The 20,211-nt window shown below is 43.7% G+C and overlaps 1 protein-coding gene across 11 annotated transcripts in view; it reads left to right on the top strand.

Moving 5' to 3' along the window:
• LOC139050387 (uncharacterized) overlaps window positions 1-20,211 on the top strand; it is a 71,571-nt gene that overhangs the window by 43,739 nt on the left and 7,621 nt on the right. For 2 of the 11 annotated variants that reach the window (XM_070526650.1, XM_070526653.1), the window contains exon 9: window positions 18,080-19,899. In XM_070526650.1, the coding sequence (XP_070382751.1) occupies window positions 18,080-19,117 (1,038 nt within the window). In that variant the 3' untranslated portion in view covers window positions 19,118-19,899. Of the gene's footprint in view, window positions 1-1,093; window positions 1,315-2,455; window positions 2,600-8,591; window positions 8,754-11,048; window positions 11,094-16,011; window positions 16,654-18,079; window positions 19,900-20,211 lie in introns of those variants that run through there. The other 9 variants (XM_070526659.1, XM_070526652.1, XM_070526655.1 and 6 more) reach the window with 9 other exon arrangements.

Below are 20,211 nucleotides of genomic sequence, written 5' to 3'. Positions count from 1 at the left end.
ATTAGCAAAATTGTCTGACATCAAGAGTGGACCACAAGACCTCTGCCACAGAAGCCCGATAATGAAATAATTACGCCAATGACGCATGGACAAGTGGAGCCACTGCAATTACCAGTGATTAGCCTTGCTTGCGCGGTGTTATTAACGTCTGCAATAAAAGTGTGTAATTTGCCTCGTAATTTCGTCCAAATTGTACCCAGATGCAACGTCATAAACGAAACCACAAGAATATCTGAAGCCGGAAGCACGAAGATCAAACAAATGCATGTACTACCCATAATTCCCGCGGTCAGTGAACAATTGCAACGTCAGGGATTCCTCTAGTAGTTATTGTAGAAACGCTAAGCATTCTTAGCGTATTTATGCTATAGAGGGAAAAAAATTCATATTCTACTAATTCTTCCCTTGGTGCTTGTACGGTCTCAGGCTAAACATTTTACTCTACTGATTGTAGCATGAAACGTTATACAATTGAAATGCAAGCGAGAGAAAGCAAGGACAGGAAAGGCAGGTAGGCCAACCAGAAGAGCATCCGGTTTGCTACCCTACACTGTGGGTCGGGGAAAGGGGAATAGAAAGAGGAAAAAATGGAGATAGTAAGCACTGAATGTGTGTGGGAGGGATACAACACACAGGGACCCTATAAACGATCTCTTAGGTAGGTGCACTTAAAGTATTGCACTAGTTCACGGATCTCTCTTCGTGCCAGTGACGGGTGTGGCCACGGTCCGACTAGCTTTGACTCGGTGAATGGTCTTGAGCCCAGTCGGTGCAAAGTCGCTCGCAGAGAGTGGCATTGTACACCGTAGCGAGCTTAAATAACATTGGACATGGTTTGTCAATGAATGCAGAACAAATGGTAGAAAACTTCGCATCTACCGGTGACTCTTCAGGGGGCCAACAATCCTAGTGCCAGATTTTTGTCTTGTATGTAAGTCCATAGTTTATACGGACTTTCTTTTATTTTCTTGTCTAGAGTAGTAAACGTAACTGTTTCAAAAGCCGATGGCATCGACTAACCTCGCAGGGGTCTCCGGCCTTTCCTGTTTGCGCGCTACTGCTGGAAATGCTGTGGTAAGCTGGCCTTATCGAAACGTGTTCCCATGACAACAATGTCCTTCGCCGATAGAAAGCTCTCGGCGGCGATTACTGTTTGGGGTGCGTTCCGCTTCGTTTGCACTCGTCAACCAGGCAGGAATGGCGGTCATGGCTTCTCGAAACACAACCCCCGTGGCGTAGACCAGCGAACGTAAGATAATTCAACAGGTGAGGGCAGGCCTGCTTGGTGAAATATTTCGGCACCTTTGAGAAAAGGTAAGCGATTCTTTTGAAGAAATTAGGGTGTTGTGGAACGCGGTACTCGTTGATGAATATATGGCTGGCCCATCATGTGGGCATGCAATCTGAAAGGCTGGCCAGGTACATCCTGGCGATAAATCTCGCTTGTTATTGCAGCATATCACGCAATACTAATTGGGGGATATTGCTCATGCGAAGTTATTTAGGAATGATTCGTTTTTTTGCGTACCCACAGCCAATGCAACAAATGCCAGAAAGTTTAGATTATCGTGACCATGATAGCTCACAGTGGTACGATACGTTCACTGGAGGTGTTGGTGGTGGTGCAGGTGCAGCAGGCGGGGCTAGCACGGCATATACCCGGCAAATTCTCTGCTTGAGCGTCTTATGAGTTGAGATCGACGGTGTGTCAACAAGTGTCAATGAGCTCCGTGTCTCAGAGGAAGGCGTTAATCAGCAGTTGCTGCTATCGATTCCCGACTACCGCGGGCCCTCTGGGGTCTCGCAGCAATCTGTAACGGTAATATGTGACTGAAAAATAGGCAATAATTTTGCAACGCATTCACGAATTTCGCATTTTAAGGTCTGGGCTACCATCCGCATAGTACCTACACTTTCCGTTCAACACTAAGCAATGATGTTTCGCTTTGGCTTTCCTGCCGCCATGCTTGCAGGGTGGATGCGCACTTCACCCTGAAAGTAATCTTTCGTTCCTTTTCTTCGTTTTCCGGCTCTCGACCACTGATCAACCAGTTAACAATAAATGGTTTGTTTTGTTTTATGGTTATGGCCACTTACATGGTATAATCAATAACTCGGCCGATATTAATCAGCAACATTTCGAATATAAAATCAATTCAGCTTTGTGTACATACTTGTTTCCGGATGGTGTTCAAACATATTACTCGATATTTTTCTGATGCGGTAGGCAAATAAAATTCAAACCCTCCAGGAAATTTCAAATCATGATATCTTCAACTGACGTTGGTACTCAACCTCGAAAGGAAGTATTCAAACTTCATATTTTCCTTCACCAACGTGCTTAAGCGTTGACTACACTAACACAAAACAGCGTTTTTAACATAATATGACTTCAAGGCAAGATGAGTTGGCGAGTGGAGTACTTATAAGAACTTCATCACGTTGTTGCGTCCAGGGTGGCATTCATGGCATGTAATCTACCAAGCCGAGTCTAACTATCCCGGTGAAGAACGTCTGCCTGCAGAATTGGATCCTCCGGCTATTCGACCAAGTCATCGGGTTAAGTTCGTAGCATGCGACTCAGCAGCTCCAAATGCAGGTATGTATAAGTCTATGCAGCGAGGTGTAAGTTTGCGCAAGTTCGCAATTCAGCATAATGTGGTTTTCGCAAGGTCGTCTAAGCAATCAAACGAAGTGATTGCCCCGTTGGTTCGACAAACTTAATGCGACAACGCCGAAAGACACCGGACGTAAGAACGCGCAAATGACGTCATGATGAAATCCCGTTTATCTTTGCTCCGCTGCTGCTGTAGTAGTTGGCTATATATTGCTACCATTCACTGCGCCGTTTTTTATAGAACAAGCGACACGAGAAAAGAAAAGTACACAAATGTGTGTACCAGGTATTTGCTGATAATACAGGGACTCGTAGAAAGACGCATACACTTGAATCGTTCCTCCATGGTCCAACAATACGTGTTTCTGGAGCGAATGTTTCGACAAGTGTACTTACCTTAGGTGGACCAGTAACGTATTCTTCTTCACAGATTTACCATATCACCTAAAAGAAACAGCAATGAACAGACTATTCATTTTAGAGCGTGCCCCGTGATAGTGATAGTGATTCTACCCGTGAGACGAAACTGCTCCCTTTTGAGGTTCTTATCCACACAATCCTAGAACATGCGAACATCGTCTGATATCCGTTTCTGCAAAAAGATATAATCATGCTTGAGTCGCTGCAAAAAAAAAAACGCGGTTCGCCTTATCTGCAACGAGTATCGGCAGCTCGACTCCTGCAGGAACTGCTTTCCCGGGCTGGCCTTGCCACCTTACTGAGCCACGCAACCAACCATAGACAGAAGTTTCTACATTCATTAGTTCATAATATGCTGAAGATAAATCCTGCCACTTATGTCAATTTTATTCGTTCCAGGGAAACACCACACAAACATGAATTTACCTTGAAGAATACTCTTATGTTAACAACGTATTACATTATTATCTTTCAACCTAGCTGTGCGCTATTGGAACCATTGAATAGCCTTGTGAAATCGCCGGGCACGCTGGAAAGATTTGTTCAGCTCAGGGGAGTCGGTGCTGTCTACAAGCCAAACGACATGCCCTCTCTGAATTCGTCTTCACGGCCATTTTGTTCTTCCCTTTCTTGATTTTAAACAAATAACAAAGCTTCTTTAATCTGTTTTTGTTTTACGTCTACTTTGTAAAAGAAAAATTCTCATGTGCACGCCAAAACAAGTGCTTGTTTTTGATTTTCTTTAATGCCTCATTGTACGTTTGTTCTTCACCGTATAGTATATCTGTATGAACTGAATTGCATACATCTCGCATGTGAGCCCACTCCGGTAACAATCCCCAAGTGGGATTGAATGTATGTGCTAAATAAATCGAATAAGTAAAAGATATCTCTCCCTTCAGCAAAACGTGAGATAACAACACGTAATTTGCTGATTGACGTAGAAACGTTTTAAGGGGGGGGGGGGGTGACATACTGGTGATATGTTCAATAGGGTGGAACAGATAGCTTCTTTGCTTTAAGAACTTGTGTGACGCGCGTACAATTCTGCTCAACAGCAGAGAAAGTTCGAATTTTTTTTAATCTAAGAGCTGCGGTAAAGTCCCTGGAGGCACATAGAGATAGACACACATTGGTGGAAAAACCTGGAGCTGAGTATTACCAAATACTGACAACCACAAAAGGGACACACGGACACTCGAACCACTAATTTCAAGTCGCTTATATCAAGATGACTAATATGTATATATCCACAGCTGGTATGTGTCATCTCAATGCACACCATTTTTTCGGATACAGAATTTGCTTATGACAAAGAGCGAATTCAGACTGACACATACGTACCAATAAAAGATGAACATGAAAAGGTAGCCCAGTAAAACAACTAAGCTCAGGGAGCACGACTCTGTAACGAAAAGTACTCACAACGTACACAATAAATCGATTGAAATCGCATCCTTTAGGACTTTGTTCCAGTAATTAGTTCCTCCAGTTTGCGAAATACATTAGTTCAGTTTTCTGCGTTAGGGGTGACCTACGTTCTTGTTTCTTCAGTATAATATTTCTTTCTATGTTCAGTTATTTTTATCCTTAGTATATCTGCTCAGTTGTTCTAAGTCTGCTTGATTCCGTCAGTAATGTGCCCAATAAAAGAGGGTAACAACAAATAAAATAAATAAAATAAAGATACTATGTAATAGTAAAATGTAAAGTTAAATAAAAGAAGGAACAGCACAAAAGGCAGAACTCACCGAGGTACGCTATTCAGACCCCAAGGCCACTAAATGTCATAATATCTTTTTACGGCTAGTTCCTATTACCGACTGGTAATACCTACTGGATGTTGAAGGCAACATCTCCGAGTAAATGGAGAAATGAACCTTTTTGCGATTGACATAGAAGCTGTTTTTATTGGCCCAAATAATTAGATGGCCACATAACATTGCTTGGTACGTTGGCTAGGCGACGCTGCGTCATCTTTATTGCTTTTAATCCACAATAATCTAGAGGTGTATTTGATGCATGCCTTTTCTCTTCTATGACAACGCAACGACCCAGGCTGAATTGTTAGGAATTTTCACAAAATATTATGACAGTAAGGCGTTTTGACCCCTTTAACACACATCCGCATGTTTGAGATACTAAATCGGGGTTGGGTATTTTACGTAATTTAGCTGAGCTAACTTTGAACTATACTGAAAGCAGGCTACCAAAAAGCGTACTTTGGGACCGAATAAGATAATTATGGCAGCCGCCTCCCCCTAAAAAAAAACAACAGAGGATTGATTTCTCGAACTGTGACGGAGACTGTGGAGAACACTCGCCGTAGTATTTGATGTTCCGTAACAGCACTGTTTTTTTTTTAGTCACTCCTGACCTGTTCCACTGCAGTTGGCATCCGCAGTTTTTGTCATTCCCGGCTTGATCTAACCGCCAAACTAGTTTTAAACGCCTTTCGTATATGACAGAAATATTTTTGTGCACTTTCTAAGCCACCTCGTTATCTACCTTACAATGCGCGTAGGCTCGCAACATGCAGATGCTCCTGAAGCACTTTATGATATGTGATTTGTAAATTGCCATGCTAACCATGCAGGGATGCAATGCTAACGTAGTATTCCTCCATAATGAAAAGTTCCACCGCGGTCCTTCATCTATCGAAGTGAACCTGGCGTCTCCTGCTTACATGTGGTTCCGTGCAAATCTACCATAGGCAAATCCACCATTCTCTTGCTGAGGCACCAAAGGTCAGCTTTTCAGCGGCTATTTGATACTGCGCTACTAAAGTTTCTCAGTGTATCAGACACGGAGAGAAACAGACATGCACAGTGCTGTCACGTGAGGCGTGTGAACGTTATTTTTCGGTACGTGGATGATACGCGCCTCGAAACTTTAGTTTTTTTATGCGCGGTGGCCCTATTTCTGACCTTTATATTTCACTAAATATTAGCAACTGGCGAAGAGACGTTCAGTGCACTGAAACTGTGATCATAGGTATGGCCAACGTTTTACTGCCTCTTTTACTCAATCCATACCCTGAGGCACATCAAATATATAATGGAAGAAATGTGCAGTACTACTTTTTTTACATCCTTCAGATTATTGAAACTGCTGGTATGTGATGCTCTAAAAGTGCAGATGCGGCGCCCATAGGGGATATTACTTAATACCCGTGGCCCCTAAGCCACTCAACGCATACGTTTTCTCGCGTCGTCTGATTTCAGCACAGTGAAGGAGAAAATGGCGACCCTGCCAAGGTGCAAGTATGCCAATTTTGCCAAAGAAATGTTAAGCAAACCAACATGCCACGTTGCATTTGCATTTGACACTAACTTGAGAAGGCGATCACAAGTGAACGTCACGGCTCTTTCAAGAAACACAAATTCCAAATACTTACTTGAGCTGTCTATACTAAGTGTAGCTATACCAGTTAATGTAAGTGTAGCTTAAGTATAAGCACTGTTTGTAGTAATCACTTCATCCTAAGTATAGTCATCTTACAGTGTGGATTCTTTCGCTGGCTCTTTGTGGAGGTTGCTGCTCTAAAGCTTTTATTACACTTGGGCCTTAGAATATTAGCATGTTTTCCCTAAGAGGTACTTGATGCATACCATTTGTCTTCTGTGACCGCACAACCATGCAGGCTCAGTTCTTAGGAATTTCCACCAAAGCTAATCACAGCCAAGCTTTCACTACTTTCACACAATACCGCATGTTTCAGTCCTTAAATCTGGGCTGCATATTTTACGTAATTTTAGCTGAGATAATTCCGAAAAGGAATAAAAGCAGGCTACCCAAATGGGTGCTTTGTGGCCGAACAGGATAATTATAGCAGCCACTTCCCACCCGAAAACCACATAGGATTGATTTCTCGAACTGTGACGGAGACGATGTGGAAAACATTCTCCACTCAGCCACAATATTTGGTGTTTCGTAACGACATTGTTTTCTTTTTATAGTCACGCCAGGTCGCTTCCAGTGCAGTTGGCATCCGAAGTTTTAACGCGATAGCGTTAAGGAGCTCGTGTCGCAGAAAAGCCGGTGTCGTCGGCGTCGGTGTCGGCGTCAGCGTTTTTGCGGCGTTGACCGTGAGCGATAAATCACGGCAGGCACTCCATAAATAAAAAGCAACTTCCAAGATGGTCTGGGTGGGAATCGAACCAGGGTCTCCGGAGTGTGAGACGGAGACGCTACCACTCAGCCACGATTTCGATGCTTCCAAAAGGTACAAACGCGCCTCTAGTGAATGCGGTGTTGCCTTCAAAACGAGCCGTGGAAAGTTATACTGTGGTGTATATAGGTAATTATGAACATGTAACTTACAGAAGTCGCAATTACACGAGTAGCGAAGTGCGTTTCGCTGCATTTCTTCTGCGCTTTCCGCACACGGAGAGCCATCTTGCGGCAAACACAGAAGAGCCCCTCCTCTCCATGTACGGCGCTGCCCCGACAGATGGCGCGCCACGCGCGCATTGGAGCTGTCGCGGTTCGGACTCTCTCCCCTGACAACGCTTCGCCTCGCTCCCTCCGCAGAATCAAGCGTCCTTCCTTTCTTTAGATCACTATCTCTCTATCTCTCTGCCCGTGCCGATCACGGCGTTTGGCTGGCGTGCATCATTTCCCCCTCCGGGATGCCGAGTTCTTTGGTTCGCTCCGCTTGCTCAGGCGCACGTTTCATTGCTGCGCCGAACGCCGCGTTGCTCGACCATATGGCTCGACGCTCACCGCGTCTGATGCGGGGCGCCTCGTAAGTGATGGCTGCCCTGTAGCCCATTGTCTTACACCCATTGGCGGGTCGACGGGAACGCTATCGCGTTCCACTCTTGAAGGCGAAGCTTAAGCGTCCTCCAATTTTTTTGTCATTCTCGGTTCGATTTAACCGCAAGACGATTTTAAACGTCTCTCGTATACCACAAAAATACTTGTGTACACTTTCTATGCCACTTCATCTACCTTGCAATGCGCGTCGGCTCGTAACATGCAGGCGTTCCTGAAGCACTTCGTGACATGTTTGAGCTTTGTAAATTGTCAAGCTAAGCTCGGAGGGATGCAATGCTCGTGAAGTATTCATCCTTAATGTAAAATTCAACCGCAGTCCTTCATCTTTCAAAGTGCTGTCACGTGAGGCATGTGAATGTCTATTTCTTGTACATGTCTGATATGCGTAAGGGAACTTTCATTTTTTAAGAACACAGTGGCCCTATTTCTTAATTTTGAATGCCTCGAAATAGTGACAACTGGCGAAAAGCCTTTGAGCCCCCTTAAACTGTGATTATATTTCATATTCTTATTTCTTCAGTTTTGGTATATGTTCTCTGTGAGATCAAAATTTTTACTACCGCTGCTTTACGCAACGTCCCATAAGGCACATCAGATATTTTTCCAATAAATTGAAGAAATCTGCAACACTCCCTTTTTTCAGCGTTAAGATCATTCAAACAGCGGGTATCGGCTGTTCCAAAAGTGCAGATGCGGTGATCATTGTCCATTTCAGTTAATCCCCGTAGCCCCTCAACCACTCAAGCCTATGTTTTCTGGCGTCCTCTGATTTCAGCACAGTGAAGGAGAAAGCGGCGGCCCTGCCATAATGCAAGTATGCGAATTTTGCCAAAGAAACGTTAAGCAAAGCAACATGCCACGTAACCGAGAAAATTGCCCCAAAGCTCCGAAGCCTTGCGTGTACTGCGAGGAACAGATTCATCCCGTAGATATGCCGGTAAGTTGGAATGTCTCGTAATACGCTGTTGCCGTGCGAGGATACTTTCTCACCTTATTTATTTTATTTCAACTTCGTATGTCTGAAGACGCTACGCGAAAGCAGGCAGGGGGCATTTCCAGGGGTTACATATATTTAATACCTCGAAAAGCAAATTACAAAACTTTATACAAGGTAAACATAAACAAGATATTCCCTGAAAATGTGAGGGCACACTGTTCGAGCCATTTTTCCTTTCCATAAATTATTTATGCCTAACTTTTCGTAATTTATTATCTGCTGTAAAATACTACTGCCTAAAATATAGCCCGAAGTATTTGGTGGTCATTGCAGGACAAGAGAGTCTCAGTTGCGGTGATATTGAGTGTACTGTTCGGGAAAACGATGATGGTGCGCTTATATGCAACAGCTGGTAGAATAATACGACAAAACCTTGTTCCAGCTAAGAACATTCGTGCATTACAAGCTCGTATTTTGAGTGCTAATAAGCTTTCAGACTTTCCAGGGAAACAAAGGACATTCAGTGGCGATTTTGAGAAAAGCGTTTAGGTATATGCGGTATGCAAGGACGATTAAATTCGAAAGTTTCTACCGAGCACGTTTATTCCAATTCCATGCTTCGCTGACTCATTTTCAATCTCCAACTAACAAAAAACTTGACGTAATGTGGCAGAATTTTCAATATGTAGCTGTCGGTCGACTTAGACTGCCTTACAATTATAAGACTACTATTATTACTCTGCAGACTTCAAGTATAATATGTTAGGCTTTCCAAAGGCTTGAACCCTGCATTTCCTTTTAATTGTCGAAACAGAGCTTTATTGATGAAGTTCAAGGGGGGCAACATACTTACAGAACTACTGCCATCGGATGCGGCCACTGCAGGAAGAGTGCGTCAGTGGGTAACGCTGTAGCTTGAGAAGGCGAATAACAAATGAACGTCACTGCTATTTCAATAAACACCAATTCCAAAAGCTTATTTTAGCTGTGTACACTAAGTGGAGCTATGCTAGTTAATGTAAGTGTACCTTCAGCAAAAGCACTGTTTATGTCAATCGCTTCGTTCTAAACAGTCATCTGATAGTAGCACACATATTCTCTCGCAGGCTCTTTCTGGAAGTTGCTGCAAAAAAGCTTTCATTCTGCCTGGATCTTGTAATATTAGTATGTTGCCCTTTGGAAAGCAAACTTTCCTCAGAGAAACAGAAAAGGTGTAGACCAGGCAGAAGTGCTTCACGTTATGTGCAGCTATTACACTAGATCACTGTATGACATTATGTACTTCTGCATCCTGTCACTCTTGCCTCTGTGGAAATTCTTATCACATGACATCAGACATATGTAAATGGCTTACACTTGCGCGTTCTTTGTTCACTTTTCTCTCAAGGTGTGGTCACCTTATCATTAATACAGTGGTACCTCACCCAAGCCTGACATGAGTGCACCAAAGCAGAACGCCTACATTTTTAGAAGCTTGGTTTTGATTGTCGTTGTTAGTAAGGGGCGTTCAGTTTTCCTAGAAGAAATGTATGAAAATATTTGTAATAGAGCTCTGCGAAAGCGCTGAATATTATTTTGTTCTCAGAGAAATTCAGCTTGGCGATATCGATCGTAGTTGGTAGGTAATTCGTTCTTTTCAGAAATTTTAGTAACACGTGCCTTTCTTTATTTACTGAAGAAGTATTCCTTGCTCATTTAGCAAAGGTGCAGGTGAAGGATCAGCCAAGGAACATTTCCCCCATCACCTAAGTTCGTTTAGGTAGTTTCTTAACCTATGTTAGTGATTGCTATTTACCTATGCTTTATGCACCGGTCGCGGTATTTTTTTGGATTTCTATAACACCTTTATATTGTTGACAAAACTGTAACACTCTACACTTGAAACGGCAAGAAGTGGTCATTTCCTTACCGTACAGGTTACACGAGAAAATTATAGCACTCAGTACGCTTGCATCCAGTCACTACAAAATTCAGCAAGAGAATGATCAATAACAGTGCTTTAACGTATTAAAGAACCTCAGGGACTAAATATAATCAAGCCCGCGTTTTGATGCGGCCCTTTTTAACACATAACATCTCATATGTAATTTTAATTCTTGCACCACTTTTACGGCCGTTATTTTGGTCTTGGACAAGACTTACTTGCCGCAATAATAATGCAGATGCCTAATTTTTATTTCAAGATAAGGTTTCTGCGTAAGTCGCATGACAAGGAGCTTTATTATGAACTTATTATGCCCCAATAAATGCTTGGCTCAAGACTGATCTCATCTTGTTCTCATATTTTATTTGCAGTCACATATTCACCATTGTACTTCGATCCCAGACAACGTACCCACGGTAAGAATCGATGTTTTTTGCTCATCCGCAAGACCTTTACAACAAAGGCAGATGGCATAATGGAACCATACAACTAAAGCGACGCGTATTTAGACAAAACTAGTGAGCTCCATTATTGAGTGCGTCGCTTAAGCGCGCTGCTCATGTATCAGCATCAAACCAATTACTCTGTAAAACAGTTCACGTATGCCTTTCTGGCCTAACAGTTTACTTATGCCCATCCGGCGTATTTTCAGTGGCAACAATTATTATCCACGGTCTTGCTCTCAAGTATTTTAACATTGCAGACAAAAAGAGTGTGCTTCTATAATACGATAGCTTCAATGGGCTGCCATTCTTCATTTGCAACAGCTTTTTCTGAAACTTTACGCATTATTTTGGCTTACTGTTGCCATGACTACTATGTAGACTTGAGTACGACCTTGATGATTGCTTTGGTTGCCTCAGCGGTTCTCGTGATGGAGATTTTTCTCCACTATATTTATTCGCTTCTTATTTCCTGTGAGATGCTTAATTGTTTCATTTATGTCTTCCCTGCATGCTTAGCTGGCATCCAAGTTAACGCTATTTGTTTGCATGTGCTACTTTTCTGCATTCCTTTTCAACAGTGTTTTTTGACTATTATCTCGAATTACACTGCTTGCACGCTCAGCTTGCGTTCAGTGGGTCAATTAATAGAATGCATACCGGCATTCAAATGTAACTTATATGCAGAAAAAAAAACTTTTTAGCTATAGAACCCTACAAATGCGGAACATCGTCAACAGCGCCTACAATATTTGAACTACGACACCAGTATTAGATGAGTTGTATCCTGAGCACAAAAACTGCTGAATAAACGACTAAGCGTCTTTAACTATCAGCACAAACAGTACGATTTCAGCAACTAGCTCTTTCCTTGGATATAAAGCATAATTTATGTCTGTAGCATGTCTTTAATGGAGTCCTTAAGGTCATTCATCGTATAGTCACATTGTTTTTTATGTTCACAACTCGTTTCAAAAGGTCGATGCGCAATCTAACAGACTTCACCCTATTTGACGTTTGCGCAAATTATAGTGCTTTTAAAACGACATTTCCCCGTTTTCTGGCAAAAAGGCAGCGCGTTTTCCCGTTCGTGTCATTAACAAAAAGAACTTTTCAAGCCACTTCCTTAAATATGCGATGTTTCTTATCTAAGACCATAAGTTGCTAACTTTGGCTCATGTTCCGTCCACAGCAACGGCACTTTCGCAAGAAACGATGTACTCACCAATAGACGACCAAAGGAACTGATTTTCTAGCGACGGAACTCAATATTGTCTATCATGTGCACATGACACCTGAAAATTTATTAAGCCACGTCCCATGGATCGTGACCAATGCCCTTATTTAGCCAAACTCAACAAAAGCGGCCATTTTTATGCGCACTTATTAGCTATTCGCAAAAAAGTAACTGCATGTACTTACCCTGTGGCATCTTCTGTTAGGCGAACATAATGGCTGTTCTCTGAACAGAAAATGCCTCTGAGTTGCACCAAACGAATTATTTGTGTGTTTCATAAAGCAGCACCTTCTTCTTGTCAAGCTTCACTATTACAACCACCGTTAATACCTTCTCAGTCCTGTTGGTAAGGGTACGCCTCCAAGTTTTTTGTGAAATAGAAATAACATTAGGTCATATGTGAGTGCTTTGTAGGTTTGTCACGGTATTCACAGTTGATCTCTTACCTAAGGGATTTATTTATCTAAGCTGTACGAACTAAAGATGTTACATTATTGTCTGTAAATACGCCATACGCCATCGTGGGAACAACAAAAATCATTGTACCTCACAAGTCATTCTTCTGAGAAATGTCACCTAAAGAACGATAATATTTCCCGACGACCTAGTTCAGAAAAACCACATAGGTTAGGTTCCTACACTTTCTCTACACAGAAAGTTTCGTTTATTACATCATGAAGTTGTGCGAAAGCAAGGCGTCCATAGTGAAGCCAGGGCCAAGTCATTAGCAAGTGATGTCTTCGATTGAGGTGCTGTGGGAAATAGGCTGTACTGCTTTTTACCCGTGATCGCGTCAACACGTACCTCGTTCAAAATAAAACTATTGTTCAGTTTACTCTCAAAAGTAAATGACTTCGTTTAACACTGGTTGTCTTTCATCACGGCTAATTTGCTCGACAAATTCACTGTCGACAAATGTCTAAGAGAGCCGATTGAACTGATTGTTCATAATTTCGACTGTTCGGAACTGATTGTTCGTAATGATTCATTGATTGAACTGATTGTTCGTAACAGTGCGACCATCGATGGTCGCACTGTTGCGAACAATCAGTTCAAACTTGCTTGCCGAGCCGCCACGTGAGTCGTACTCGAGAATAAATAGAAATTGTCACCAAGGAACCCGATTGCGTTTTTTAGAATAATTGACCTCTACGCTTCTCGGGAATACGTGCCACGATGATTAGGTGACTATGCTTTTAACCTACTCTTCTGACTCTCGCAAATCCAACATTCATTGCAAGTCGAGCTCTGGCCTTTTAGAGGCCTCTGAAGTAGACATGCGACTTTGAGGTTACACAATGTGATTGTCATGATAATCATCACTCATTTTTTCCCCTCGTTGTGCTTCGCGAATTCGAATGGTGCAGGCCAGATCCAGCTGTCTGTGTTCTGTCTGTGTTCATTTTATCTGCGTTTATTTCTTATTTAAAGGATAACATTGAGACAACAAAGATGGCATAAAAGCGGGGGTACAAACACAAGAGCAATATCCCACGGGGACTTGCCGGCACTTGGTTTAAAGTACGTCAAGTCATCACACGCGGTGAGAACCTCACGCCGCGAGAACGTCACGTGGCGAAATGAAAAGATTGAGGGAATTACATTACTACGTTTCTTAAAGTGCACTTTGGTTCTGGGCGTTTGTATATTTCATCAAAACCTGGTCTGCGGAACAACTGCTCATGGTAATGAGCTCCTTTACGTCTGTGACTTCCATGCTTCATTAATCTTCGCCCTGCTCATGCCTTCCTGCTACGCGCAACTTTGGGCTTGCTAGCCTAACTTTCGCTCTGCATTGCGACGCACAGCTTTGTTAGATTGTTTGGACATCAGTACTCTTAACTTTCAGGAACGCGAAACAAGAAGTTCCATAAAAACCGTGACAAGCCAGCCAAGATCACACAGGGGTGTTGCAGGAAAACTACGCGAAACAAGTCAACCACCTTCACACAACCAACTTCAAATGCCGAATAGCAGGCATAGTTCCTGGTGGGGCGCAATAGTCTCTTGTATGATGCACTGTAGTTGTTCTTAAATGTAAAAAATACCAGTGACACTACAAAAAATCCGTTTAGCTTAAAGGTGACATTTCATTTTATTTCGGTGTGTACACCCTGATGACTAAACGCAAGCAGGACTTTTGAACTTTAGCGTTCTCGCTACTTCTAAGTAAATGAAATGTTGGACGACGTCGAAGGGTCTATGTGAAAGTTGTGCTCATCATACTCTGTAGCCTCTTAAAAATATAGGTCATTTCATGTGCTATTTGAAGTTATTCACGTTCAGAAAAAAAAAATGGCTGTGGCTTAGGTAAGGTTAAGCCCAGGATGCGAAGCATACTAGCCTTTATTTTAGTTGTTGAACCACTGTTTAGCCTGCTGAACTGCTGTTGCTTGGGTATATTTGGTTCGGCTAGACGAAGAAACAACTCATGCATTACTTCTTCGCCTTCAAGAGTGGAACGCGACAGCGTTCCCGTCGACCCGCCGAGGGGTGTAAGACAATGGGCTACAGGGCAGCGACTACGCGCCCCGCATTGGACGCGGTGAGCGTCGAGCAAAGCAGCGTTCGGCGCGGCAACGAAATGTGCGCCTGAGCAAGAGACGCACGCCTTAGAAACAGCGCGTTTCTAAGGCAACACCGCATTCACTAGAGGCGCTTTTGTACCGCTTTGAAGCGTTGTACTCGTGGCTCAGTGGTAGCGTCTCCGTCCCACACTCCGGAGACCCTGGTTCGATTCCCACCCAGCCCGTCTTGCAAGAGTTGAGCCAAAGCCACTTCTCCTCTGTCGTGACGTCACGGTGTCACGTGATTTCATGGTCACCGCCGCGCCTGAGGAGCTGGGTTGAGCCCTCGTAATATGCTTCGCATAAAAAATTTCAAAGAAAGCAGTAATGCATCGTCGGTTTTAATGAACCCGTACAGTGCGGCCAGCTGTGGCAATTTTCAGCAATCATCATCATCATCAGCTTGGTTACGCCCACTGCAGGGCAAAGGCCTCTCCCATATTTCTCCAACAACCCTGGTCATGTACTAATTGTGGCCATGCCGTCCCTGCGAACTTCTTAATCTCATCCGGCCACCTAACTTTCTGCCGCCCCCTGCTACGCTTCCCTTCCCTTGTAATCCAGTCCGTAACCCTTAATGACCATCCCTTATCTTCCCTCCTTATTACATGTCCTGCCCATGTTCATTTCTTTTTCTTGATTTCAACTAAGATGTCATTAACTCGCGTTTGTTCCCTCACCCAATCTATCACCCAATAAATCTAAGATTTTTCGGCCCAAAAATTGAGAACGTTTCTTGAGGCACAACTGTTCAGGCTATTATTGCCGAATCTACAGCGTCCTCATCGTGTCTTATCAAAATGATGAGGTCGTACACTGGTCCAGATCTGACTCTTTCATGATCTCTGCCCATCAATCTCCGATCAACACATTTCAGGATGTGTTGCATTGGCATGAAGCCCTGGTAAAACCAGTTCGTATTTCATCTCGTTCGCGTTGTCGTGGCGCTTGAGATTTCAAAGGCCAAACTACAACACCAAAGTATTACCCAAATAACTAGCAGTCTTTTACAAAACAATATACACGTTGCTGCTTGCTTTTGCGGGAATGTAACCGCGATTCGCACTGACGTGGTTTCTCTTCCCAGTGCAACGCAGAAGCAGCTGCAGCAGCTGCCGCAGCCGACCCCGACCCCGTGTACCAGTCCTCAGACAATTCCGCTTTCTACTACGAACACAACACCCATGTCAGCGGTATACCTGCCTGCTTCCAGTACTTGGCCTCAGGAGACTGGCTGAGCGCATTCGTGACTATGGAAGAATCACTCTCGTTCCGAAGAATGGAAGAGGAAAACAGATATGCCCTTTTGGCTACCGCACTCGTTGATTTGCGTCAGCACTCCTGCGTAGAGGATTTCCTGGCACAGCCCTCTCCAGTGCAGCAGTTCGACTGTCTGCTAGCAGCACTGTTTGTCCGGGCGTTCCTGCCCCGAAACGTGTTCTCAAGAACGCAAGAAGTGACATGGATGCAAGCTCTGCAATACCTTCCTCATTTCCTGGCATCTAGACTGAGTAAAGAGGCGGTGGCTTACCTATGCACGTACCCTGTTTTTCTGGAAGAAATTGGCTCGCTGCCGGTTGCTGAAAGCCGGACGTCAACAATGGAAAGTCAGCCATGTCCTAATCCAGAACCACTCACCATTCCGGAAGAAAGACCACCAAGAACCACGGTTGACAGTCTTCAGGGAGAGAAGAAAGCTGAAACGGGGACGTCGGAGAGCGTTTTACGGGTGAGTTGCATCGATTCTCGAACGAGATCCACGTAGTGTGAAAACGTGCGGTAACACCTTCAAGATCTGAGAATGACACTTCCCCGGCTAGTTACATCAAGCTAAGCTGGCAATGAAACACATTGTGAATATTGCATAAGAAACATTAAAGGTCCATCGACATGCTAAAACTGATAGACAGATATGATTCTGGTGCATGCAGAATCGAGGCAAAAATATCACGTAATGAAGCACTCACACGCTTCCGTGGATTTCAAAGCACCCCGCACTTTTGTCCGTAGACAGCGTACAAACGGATTGACGGCCCATGAGGCGAGCCACATGGCGATCCTTCGCGACCCCAGATAATTCGCGAGCGAAAATCACGCATACTAGCAAAGCATTCCACGTTTTCTGAGGAACGAAGAAGCGGCAGCTGTTATTGTCTTGCCACCGTACGTTCGTAGCTCTCGAGCGCCTACTTCAGACACTGTTCCAAGTGCTGCCATATGCGGTCTACGTAGATGGATAATGCACAGAAAGGAGCACCGGGTCATTCTTATGGGCCCCCCTAAGATTAGTTGTAGAGATAAGTTCAAAGAAAACAAATAGGAATTATGAATAACAATGTGCTCAATATATTGCCTTGCGTTCTAGTTTTCTTTAGTAACAGGTAGCAATATTGGGTGCACGAATATTGGGTGCACAGCTTAATCTCCAGGCTTTTCTTTCCCATCACTTCTCTACAGGATTTGCTCAGGTCACATTTCCATAAATATCTTCACCAGGACGGATGGTTACAGTGGTGCAATGAAAATAGTCACCAGGCTTTTATTATTATTGTTGTTCTTATAGTTATTCTTATTGTTAGTATTATTACACGTGATGGTTCCATACTGGCTTTCGTGGTACGCTGCTATGCACGTGGTCCCGGTATCGAATCTCGGCTGCAGCAACCGCACTTCGATGTGGGCGAAATGCAATAGCTTCTGGCTGCTGCGCAATGGCTGCACGTTAAGTAAACCCAAGTAGTCAATATGAAACCGGGACCCCCCACTACAGCGTGCTTCGTAATCAGATTGAGGTTTTGGTACGTTAATAGCCAGAAATAAAGCAATATTTATTGTTATTATTAACCAAATAAGTACACCACACATACATGAAGAATGAGAGTAGCAGCCTAATGATCGCTCTATAAAGGAACACCACGCCCACCAGCCTAAAAAGGACAAAGAAAAAGGAAAAAGGAAGAGAAAGAAAAGTGGAACAAAGGGAAAAGAGAAAACGGAAAGGTATTCGTCACGTTATACAGCCTATGAGCATTGTAAACGAGAGGGGACTCTTGTAGATGCTCTGCGATTCCACAGATATTTGTTACTTCTACTTTTCACCCGCCGAAATATTGGCCACAATTTCGAATTCTCAATAAAATCGTCTGTTTTTGCAGGAACAAGCGGCTGCACCGGCTGTATTGGGTAAGAATTATTCTGCTCCTTTCAAGGATGAATCAAGCTCGAAGCCATCTCACTTCTTTTCAGATTTTGTTGCTTATGATATGACTGCTCTACAAATAAGTGCCCCATTGCAGAACGACATGGAACAGCTAAGCGTCGAGCCAAAAAGCGCAAGAGGAGAAGACGCTGACTGCACTGTATACTTGAATGATCCCCCGCTATCGAACAGAGAGACCTCACAGCAAGCACGAAGCCATTCGCATCACATGTACGACGCGTCTGCATCGAGCCCAAATGAATTGTTGTATGCGGTCTTAGAACGATCCCCTAGACAGCGACGTGGCCTGCTGTTCAGGGCACCGCAATCCAGCCCGCTACAACAACACTTCGCCTGCGAAAATCCCAGGCCTGTCAGCTCTGTCAGAGAACGCACCGAGGGTACCCCGGCATTACATGGCGTCAATAGCAATATGATAATTGTTACCTCATCGGCTAATTCAACTGCATCCGCAGGAACCAGTGGATATCCAAGCATGGCGCTGTCACTCATGAGGAATGACAGCAGGGAGATCTACTCAAGGGGAAAAGCAGAACCTGCCGTAACATGTAGAGAATTAGCGGCTACGCTGCAAGAGACCAGCAGTGAGTGCGCCACTTACATGGAGGTTGAACATTCTGCTGACAGAAGTCTTCATCAGCTGCGTACAAGTGGTGCTTACTGCGAATGCAGGTCAACTGCGCCTGTATATCGCGACATATATCGCGACACCAAACCGGGCACTGGCAGTCATGTGGAGGATTTGAAACAATATCGGGGTATACCAATGCGTGTCTCAGCTCAAGAGCAGTCACCTGGATTGAATGAAAATCCTCTGTTACCTTCCACACACAGTTTTCGCTGGGGCATACAAACATCGCGAAATGGAACAGGGAGGCACTTTACTGCTGCTTATGAGGCCGATCAATATGCATTTAACGTAGATGAAGTCAGCAAACAGAACTTTGAAGATGTTGAAAATGTAGACGAGTAAACATTCATTCTAACAAAAAAAACGTCATTGTGAATGCACTTTGCACAAGTCCGGAAACACTTAACACTGCCCCTAAAACTCCCATGTATGGGCGGATAGGTTTCATAAAACTTAAATGTTCATTCGCTTTCAGCAAGACTGTAGCAACAAACAAAACCGCAAGGGTGTCTAAGGAAGCTTCAGAAATAAGTTTGCCCTAGGGCGAGCATCGAACATGCGACCAGCGTGTTTTCGAAGCAGTCTACTTACCTATACTTATCTTACCCGGAGCCTGTCTCTGGCAGTGCAACATCAATGAAATCTTCAAGTGGAAGTCTCGAAAACAGTAAATGAATAAATGAGTGCCTTCAAGATCTGCAAGGTTTAGTTCCGTCAGACGGCCTCCCGGCAGAGAAAATACTTCGGAAGCATGATGGTGTTGCGTTCCACTAATGGAACAAAATGAATTTCTTTCTGACATTCAAGACGTCTACACTCATTGTGCTGCTTCCGTATGTTCATTTTGTTAGGCCGACTGCTCTCGTCGTTTCTCGTCAAGTTGTCGTTTACATGTTCATGCGTGTCTTCGCTCACGCCGTAGGGTAAGTAAGAAGAATTTAGCGACATTAGGTAATCGGGATATAAATTCATGACCCTCTTATTTATTTATTTATTTATTTTATTTTATTTATTTTATTGTACCCTCAAGACCGAAGTATTACAGAGGGGAGTGGGCAAAACAAAACATACACAAGTAAATAAACAAAGCAGCAATAAACAACAATTGTGATTAGTTAATTGCATCCGGGAGTGATGATGTCTGATCAATTGTGTGTGCGGAGCGTTGAGCGGCACACACAGGCACGGGGAGTGGCGTAGTTTCTACGCGTAATTCGTTGGATACACAGGCAATATTGCAGGGGCGCAAATGAACTTGCGTACATTGGAAATGACCTAGCGTGCAAATGTCTTTCAACAGATGGTGGTGTTCGCTATGAGGTCGCGGTTCTGTCCAATTAAGTGAGTTTAGAGGGGTCACTGAAGAATTATGCCTGTTTCGGCGGCGAAGCCTCGTTTCTAGGAATTCGCACTGGTTTACTTCATTGCTACCTACT

Source organism: Dermacentor albipictus, chromosome 10 (assembly GCF_038994185.2).
Source record: "Dermacentor albipictus isolate Rhodes 1998 colony chromosome 10, USDA_Dalb.pri_finalv2, whole genome shotgun sequence".
Lineage (NCBI taxonomy): Eukaryota > Metazoa > Arthropoda > Arachnida > Ixodida > Ixodidae > Dermacentor > Dermacentor albipictus.
This window is presented reverse-complemented; position numbering and strand designations above follow the sequence as displayed.